The sequence below is a fragment of the Neopelma chrysocephalum genome, unplaced genomic scaffold (genome assembly GCF_003984885.1).
Source record: "Neopelma chrysocephalum unplaced genomic scaffold, ASM398488v2 Primary Assembly neopelma1_96774, whole genome shotgun sequence".
NCBI classification, from domain to species: domain Eukaryota; kingdom Metazoa; phylum Chordata; class Aves; order Passeriformes; family Pipridae; genus Neopelma; species Neopelma chrysocephalum.
The window spans coordinates 1-7,831 of record NW_020925418.1 but is presented as its reverse complement, the minus strand read 5'-3'; the positions used below and the strand labels follow the sequence as shown (position 1 = coordinate 7,831).

The 7,831-nt window shown below is 68.5% G+C and overlaps 2 protein-coding genes across 2 annotated transcripts in view; one reads left to right on the top strand and one right to left on the bottom strand.

Moving 5' to 3' along the window:
• LOC113981795 (F-box/WD repeat-containing protein 7-like) overlaps positions 1 to 6,213 on the top strand; it is a 6,921-nt gene extending 708 nt beyond the window's left edge. Inside the window, exons 2-13 of the mRNA XM_027709385.1 lie at positions 327 to 515; positions 763 to 1,086; positions 1,482 to 1,564; positions 1,933 to 2,071; positions 2,428 to 2,562; positions 2,640 to 2,763; positions 2,843 to 2,979; positions 3,549 to 3,662; positions 3,991 to 4,172; positions 4,276 to 4,501; positions 5,132 to 5,342; positions 5,777 to 6,213. Coding sequence (XP_027565186.1) covers positions 327 to 515; positions 763 to 1,086; positions 1,482 to 1,564; positions 1,933 to 2,071; positions 2,428 to 2,562; positions 2,640 to 2,763; positions 2,843 to 2,979; positions 3,549 to 3,662; positions 3,991 to 4,172; positions 4,276 to 4,501; positions 5,132 to 5,342; positions 5,777 to 6,045 — 2,133 coding nt within the window. The 3' untranslated portion in view covers positions 6,046 to 6,213. The remainder of the gene's footprint in view (positions 1 to 326; positions 516 to 762; positions 1,087 to 1,481; positions 1,565 to 1,932; positions 2,072 to 2,427; positions 2,563 to 2,639; positions 2,764 to 2,842; positions 2,980 to 3,548; positions 3,663 to 3,990; positions 4,173 to 4,275; positions 4,502 to 5,131; positions 5,343 to 5,776) is intronic.
• A 688-nt stretch (positions 6,214 to 6,901) lies between these two features.
• On the bottom strand, positions 6,902 to 7,766 carry TIMM10B (translocase of inner mitochondrial membrane 10B). Its single transcript, XM_027709384.1, has 3 exons — positions 7,672 to 7,766; positions 7,397 to 7,492; positions 6,902 to 7,322 (listed from the first exon to the last, which is right to left on the bottom strand). Exons 1-3 carry the CDS (start codon positions 7,708 to 7,710, stop codon positions 7,128 to 7,130), a joined length of 330 nt encoding a protein of 109 aa, XP_027565185.1. The 5' UTR covers positions 7,711 to 7,766; the 3' UTR covers positions 6,902 to 7,127.
• Positions 7,767 to 7,831: the final 65 nt, after the last annotated feature.

The window sequence follows — 7,831 nt, the reverse complement described above, 5'->3', positions numbered from 1 at the left end:
CTGCCGGGACTCGGAGCTGCGCTTGGGTCCCCGCTGGGTCCTGCCCCGGCACAGCCCGGCCGGGTTCATCCCGTGGCAGGCGCGGCGGGAGCCAATGCGGGTGTGACGGGAGGTTCCTGGTACCGGGCGGTGCTCGGTCCGGGGTCCCGCGGCACGGCCCGCGTGTGCCCGGGGCCCCGGAGCCGCACTGCTCCATGGGGGGCACAGTGCCCTTGCCCCGGGGCCGTGCCCGTTCCCCCTGAGGCTGCTCGGGCAGGGGATCTGTGGTAGCGGGAGGGATTGCCGGGAGCGGCTGTTCCTGGCAGGGCTGACTTCGCTCCCCGCAGGAGCTGAAGGGCTTCACCTGCCTGGATGACCTGCTGCACGTCAAGGGCATCACCACACGCATCCTGGAGCTCAACAGCCAGCGCATGACGTGCCGGCGGCGCCCCGGCCCCGAGGGGGCCCCACGGGCCAGCCCCACCCAGCCAGGGGACAGCGGGGACAGCAGGGACAGCAGGTTGCCCGCGGCACAGGTAGGGGCAGGGCCGGGGGAGGGGAGCTGGTGCCTGGAGCCTCACGGGAGGTGTGTGGGGAGCCGACAGACCCGCGCTGGGCTCTGGAGCAGCTGGTGCCCGTGGTCTGGGGGTGCTTGGCCCCGTGACCCCCGTGGTGCTGGTGAGTGGAGTCCCTGTGCTCCGGGGCTCTGGCTCTCGCTGGCAGCTCCCCAGCCCCCCAACGCTGGTGTGGACCAGCCCTGCCCTTGCCTCTCCCTGTGCTCAGGTGGTGGCCGAGGAGGAGGAGGACGAGGAGGAGGAGGAAGCGCCAGGGCCCTGGGAGCCGGAGCACCCTGGGAAGGGCAGCCCCGGGTCCGGAGCAGAGCCTGATGGATCTGGGGGGCGGGGAGTGCAGGAGCCCCCCAGCTCTGCTGGGGAGCAGGAGGAGGAAGAGGAGGAAGAAGAGGAGGAGGAAGAGGAAGGGAGCTGCTGCAGCGAGGAGGGGGAGGACAGCAGCAACGTGTACCTGTACTACACTCTGGGGGAGCGCTGGATTGACTACCTGCAGCGCACTGGGGACCGGGGGCTGCTGCGGCACCTGCGCCCCAAGGTGACCGTGGGGGTGACCGAGGGGGCTGATGAGGCGCTTGGGGGTCCTGCAGGGGGGAGGGTGGGGCTGGCTGTTGCTGCTGTCACCCTGACACATTGGGGGGCTGGGGGCTGTCACGAGGGGGCTGCTGGGCTGAGCGCTGGGGGATCCCTGGTGCCCGGCTGCTGGGGCTGGGGAAGGAGGCCCTGCCCCAGTCCCCAGCCCTGCTGCAGCCCCCCTGCCCTGCAGGGCAGTCCCTGATTGCCATGTGGACCCTGAAGAGGGGCAGCAGGAGGGGGGAGGGGTTTGCCCCGTGGCTTTGGGCAGGGCATCCACAGGGGTCGGCTTTGGGCAGGCACAGGGGTTCAGTGGGGTCTGGGTCTGCCTCAGCCGCTCCAACCTGCCGTGTCCCGCAGATGAAGCGGAAGTCAGAGAACGGCCCGGATGGCCGGGCCCTGTCCCCTGGGAAGAAGCTGTGCAAGGGCTCTGAGTACGGCAGGTGAGGGGGCTCTGGGTATGCAAGGTGAGGGGGGAGGGGGCTCTGAGTACAGCAGGTGAGCGGGTTCCATGTGCGGGGGGGAACACATACCTTCTCTGGCTCACCCTGAGAGGATGCTGGAGCTATCTGGGTTGATCAGGGTTTGGCCCAGATGATCTCCAGGCCTGACTAGTTGTCCATTTGCTGAGCAGGCTGGGCTGGGGGCTGTGGCCAGGTGGGAGTGTGGGCAAGGGGTCAGCAGGGTGGGAACAAGGGGAAAGGGTCAGCAGGGTGGAGCTCCCAGCGGTGGGGACCAGTTCCTGGATGCTCTGGCACGGCGTGGCCTGGAGCAGTGCTGGCATGCCTCACCTGGGCCTGGTCTCTCCCAGGACACTGGGTCCCTGCACGCCCAGCCCCACCACCACCTTCGGGGACCTGCGCAATGCCAAGGCGGGGCAGGCCCGGCGCCGCCGCATCCCCTCGGTGGCTCCCCCACCTGAGCTGCAGGATTGGCTCCGCACCTTTCAGGTACAGCTCACTTGGGGCTCCAAAGGGTAGGAGCCAGGCCCGATGGATCCCCACTGCGGGCAGGGGCCGGGCCCACGCTGCATTTTGGGGAGTTTTGCTCAGGTGAGGGAGCACAGAGGGGGTGTCAGCCCCATTCTGCTGCCCCCTGGCCTGGGATGGTGTCACCTGTCACACTGCATGTGACCTGTGACCCACTGCACGTGTCCCACTGAGCTCCCACCTGCCCTGGGTTCCTGGCCTGGGGGCTGGGGCGGGAGCCCAGACTGGCTGGGCTGGGAGCACCAGGAGGTCCCCACCTGTGTGCTGGCCTGTGGTTAGGGACACGGAGCTGGGGGTCACCGGGGGTCTCCCTGCAGCGCTGGAGCGGCCCCGAGAAGCTGCTGGCCCTGGACGAGCTCATTGACCGCTGCGAGCCGGCGCAGATCAAGTACATGATGCAGGTCATCGAGCCCCAGTTCCAGCGGGACTTCATCTCTCTGCTGCCCAAGGAGGTGAGTGGGGCTGGGGGCCCACGGGCACGGCCTGACCCCCCCCCCAGGGGCCCCTGTGACCCCTGTCCCCTGTGCAGCTGGCCTTGTACGTCCTGTCCTTCCTGGAGCCGCGGGACCTGCTCCGTGCTGCCCAGACCTGCCGCTACTGGAGAGTCCTGGCTGAGGACAACCTGCTCTGGAGGGAGAAGTGCCGCGAGGAAGGTGAGGGCCCCCCAGGGTGGAGGCTGGGGGCCACCCCGGGCTCAGCTCAGGTGAGGCAGCGCTGCAATTCCCCCTGCAGGGATCGAGGAGCCCTTGCACCTGCGGAAGCGGCGCCTGCTGAGCCCTGGGTTCATGTACAGCCCCTGGAAATTCGCCTTCCTGCGCCAGCACCGCATCGACATGAACTGGCGCAGCGGGGAGCTGCGGCCTCCCAAGGTGGGTCTGGGTGTCCACCAGGGACAGACCCTGGGGAGCTGAGAGCCCCCAAGGTGGGTCTAGGCCGCTGCAGCAGGGGGAGCTGGTGTGGGATCAGCCAGGGAACAGATCCAGCTCAAAGCAGTGGGGGCAGCAGAAGTGGAGTCCCATGGGCTTGGGTAAGGGGGGACCCTCCCCTTGCCCCTCTCCAAGCCCCTGTGCAGGGCTGCAGCCAACCCCAGTACCCAGGGAGGGTACAGCCCCCCAGGGCTCAGCTGTCTCCCATGCAGGGATGCTCTCCCTGGGGGTCCCTCCTGCCCTCTGGGCAAAGCCCCTGCTGCCTCTTGTCTTGCTCCTGAACCCCCCCTACTCCCTGTTCCCCAGTAGGCTCCTGCCCCTGGCAGCAGCTGCCCAACCACTCCCCCCAGCTCTGCTGCCCTGCAGAAGCACTGGGAGGTGCAGGTGATTTGGGGAGCCCTCTGCCCTTCCTCCACACAGCACCTGCTGCCTCCCGCTGCTCGCCGTGTTTGGGGGGTCCCGTGGGCTCGGGGGGCCCACACTGCCCCTCCTCCCTGCCTGTGCTCCCACAGGTGCTGAAAGGCCACGACGACCACGTGATCACCTGCCTTCAGTTCTGCGGGAACCGCATCGTCAGCGGCTCTGATGACAACACGCTCAAGGTGTGGTCGGCTGTCACCGGGGAGGTGAGTGTCACTGTCACGGGGAAGGTGTCACAGTCCCTGGGCAGGTGTCACTGTCATGGGGAAGGTGTCACAGTCCCTGGGCAGGTGTCACTGTCACTGGGCAGGTGTTACTGTTATGGGGTAGATGAGCGTGGCACTGTCACTGGTGCCACGGGGGGCCGGGACGGGGACCATCCCCCTATGCTGAGCACAGGTGTGGCTGCACCCTGACTCCGGGGATCGGTTTGGGCTCCGGGTGACAAGGACATAGAGCTGTGCTGCTCTGCCCTGCCGCAGGTGGGGGTAGGTGGGAGAGGCCCACCTGTCCCTCACGCCCTGCCCTCTGCAGTGTGTGCAGACACTGGTGGGCCACACGGGGGGCGTGTGGTCCTCCCAGATGAGGGACAGCATCGTCATCAGCGGCTCCACGGACCGCACGCTCAAGGTGTGGAACGCGGACAGCGGCGAGTGCGTGCACACGCTGTACGGACACACCTCCACCGTGCGCTGCATGCACCTGCACGGCAACAGGTACGGCCTGAGGGAGCTCTGCGGGAGGGGGAGCACAGGGGGTGAACCTCGTGGCCCCGGGGCCACCCTGGCAGTCGGGCCCCAGGTGTCCCCTTGCCCACAGGGTGGTGAGCGGCTCCCGGGACGCCACACTGCGGCTCTGGGACATCGAGACGGGGCAGTGCCTGCACGTGCTGATGGGGCACGTGGCGGCCGTGCGCTGCGTCCAGTACGATGGCAACAAGGTGGTCAGTGGCGCCTACGACTACACGGTCAAGGTGTGGGACCCCGAGAGCGAGAGCTGCACCCACACCCTGCAGGGGCACACAAACCGCGTTTACTCCCTGCAGGTAAGGCCCCACACCTCCCCTCCAGCTGCCCTGCCCTCCCCACACACCTCCCCTCCTGCTGCCTTCCCCCCTTGGCTGCCCTGCCCTCCCTGCAGGTACAGCCCTACACACCTCCCCTCCTGCTACCTTCCCCCCCTCCAGCTCCCCTGATTCCCTTGCTCCCTGCAGGTACAACCTCACACACCTACCCTTCCGCTGCTTTCACCTGTCACTCCCCTGCTTTCCAGTCACGGGGCACAAGCTGTGCCACACAGTCCCTGTGTGTGTTGCAGGGACACATAGGTCACATCTGTGCCCTTAAGGGACACATCTGTGCCATGCAAAGACATATGGACCACATCTGTGTCATGTAGGGACACTCTACCTCCCTGATACTCCCTCCCACACACATGCTGTGGGCACAAACACTCCTCTGTGCCCGTTCCCTGGAGCATTTGTAGACTCCAAAAAGCTGAGGGTTATGTGAAGCCATGACTCAGCCACTGAGCCAGGGACTGAGCTGGAGCTGGGGGGGCTGCATCCCAAACTGTGTGGTGCTGGAGCCAGGGGGAAGCTGGAGCTGGGGGGGCTGCACCCCAAAGCGGGGTCACTCCTGGCTCCAGTGCTGAGCCGGGCCTCCCCCTCTGGCAGTTTGATGGGACGCACATCGTGAGCGGGTCCCTGGACACGTCGATCCGCGTGTGGGACGTGGAGAGCGGGAACTGCCTGCACACCCTCATGGGGCACCAGTCCCTCACCAGCGGGATGGAGCTGCGTGACAACATCCTCGTGTCTGGCAACGCCGACTCCACCGTCAAGATCTGGGACATCAAGACGGGGCAGTGCCTGCAGACACTGCAGGGTGAGGGGTGTTCCCCACCCTCGGGGGCCTGCGGGTGGCAGGGGGGGCTCCCTTCAATCAGGGGGGCTGGGAGGGAGCAGTTCCTTCCCTCAGGGGGCTGCAGAGGGAGTGGGGCTCCCAGATGTGGGAGGGCAGGTGTCACCTGGCTGTGGGTGCCCCAGATGTGGGAGGGCAAGTGTTACCTGGCTGTGGGTGCCCCAGATGTGGGAGGGCAGGTTTCATGCAGCTGTGGGTGCCCCAGATGTGGGAGGGCAGGTTTCATGCAGCTGTGGGTGCCCCAGATGAGGCAGGGCAGGTGTCACACAGCCCTGGGTGCCCCAGATGAGGCAGGGCAGGTGTCACCCAGTCGTGGGTGCCCCAGATGAGGCAGGGCAGGTGTCACCAGGCCGTGGGTGCCCTGGGCGCTCCTGGGGCTCACAGCTCTCTCCCCGCAGGTCCCAGCAAGCACCAGAGTGCTGTGACCTGCCTGCAGTTCAGCTCCAAGTTCGTGGTGACCAGCTCTGACGATGGGACGGTGAAGCTGTGGGACCTGAAGACAGGGGAATTTGTGCGGAACCTGGTGGCCCTGGAGAGCGGGGGCTCCGGGGGCGTCGTGTGGCGCATCCGCGCCTCCAACACGAAGCTGGTGTGCGCCGTGGGCAGCCGCAACGGCACCGAGGAGACCAAGCTGCTGGTGCTGGACTTTGATGTGGACCTCAAGTGACCCCGGCCAGCCCGGGGGTCCCGCGGGAGGGGTGGCTCCGGCGCAGGCGCTGGCCCCCGCGGGCAGGACAGGGGGGTGCCCGGCCGGGCCTTATTTATATGCGTGGGAGTGCCCGGCCGGGCCGCAGGAGCATGTTTTATACATGGAATATATTGATTTATTTCTGTACTGGGGCTCCTGCTCAAGCCCTGAGCCCAGGCCGGGGGCTGCAGCGCGTCCCCTCTGACCCTGGGCAGCACAGGCAGGGGACAGGCTCCCCCTGCACATGCAGGCCCTGGGCTGGGGGCGATGGCCCCGCAGCACCCGACACCCCCTGGCACTGGGTGCCTGCTCTGCACCAGCCATTTGTAACACCCCTGTCCTGGTGCCCACGGGGGTCCTGCAGCCTCCCTGCAGTGACCCCAGCTCTGAGGGCAGCACTGGCCCTGTGATACCCTTACTCTGGGCTCCCGTTACTCTGGGAGCTCCCCAGCACTGGTCAGAGCTGCAGGACCAGGACCCTCCCCAGTGTGTCCATCGGGAGCCTCTGTGCTGCCCCTGGCCCTCATGGAGACCCCATGGAACCCCCAGTGCTGGCTGGAGCTGGAGGATCAGGCCCAGGACCCCTGGGGGTATCCGTTTGCCCAGGTGGAGCAGCTGTGACCCTCCCTCCCCCGGTGCTGCCCTTCTGCCACGACAGGGCCTCCCAGACAGCCTGGGGCTGCCCCTCTGCAGCCCCCACGGACCCCCAGCCCCCACAAGGAGATGCCTGTCTCATGTTTAGGCAGGATTCCCAGTTGTGCCTTGGGCTCCCCATGGGCTACCCCTGCCAGACAGGGTTGGGGCCCTGGTGCCCTCCCGGAGCATGGCACGGAGCCGTTACTGAAGAGACGTTTTATTGGCACCACACATCCACTTCCCAAACATCCAGACACGTGGGGGCTCCCCTGTTCCTGTGCCGCCGGCCCGGGGGCTCTCGGGGCCGAGCGGAGCCGCTGCTCCCACCTGGAGCTTCGGTGGGGCCCCAGTGCTGCTGCTCCCGCCGGGGCCGGGGGGGCCGATCCCGCCCCACCGCCGCCGTGGGAAGGTGTGGCCGGGCCGTGCTACGTGCCGGCAGCGGGAGCGTCGGGCGAGGGCGCGGCGGGGCCTGGGGCCGGGCCGGGCGGGTCAGAGGCCCCCGCGGCGCTGTGCTCGGCCGCGCGGCGCTGCAGCAGCGCGGGCACCAGCCCCACGTAGGCGCCCATCAGGCGGTGGTTGGCACGGACCAGCCTCGCGGCGCAGCTGTCCAGGCACGACTCCTGCGGGACGGGACGGGCGGGCGGGTCAGGGGGCGCGGGGACCCCCGGGCCGCCCCCCCCCTCGCCCCGCTCACCTCGCGGCCCGTGAGCAGCCGGTAGTTGAGGCTGCAGACGCAGTGGCGGAAGCAGAGCTCGGTCATGCGGTTGTAAACCAGCAGGAAGTCTCGCAGCTGGGGGGGGACGGAGGGGGAGTCACACCGGGGCAGGGGCCAGGACCCCCGAAACCCACCGGGACCCCCCACACCGGCCCGAGAGCCCCGGGCCGCTCCCTTGCGAACCCGGGACCTCGGGATCCCGCCCGAGAGCCCCACGAGCCCGGCCCCCTGCGCCTCCCGTCCCGGCCGCTCACGCTGCGAAGCTGCTGGCGGTGTTCGGCCGCGGGGTCCATGCCGGGCCCGCCGGTGCCCCCGCGCTCGGCGGGGCCCGCCCCGACGGCGGTTCCCGACGGCGCGCCACTGACGCCACTTCCGGCGCGGCGCTGCCGCGCGACGCTTCCGGCGCGTCCGGGC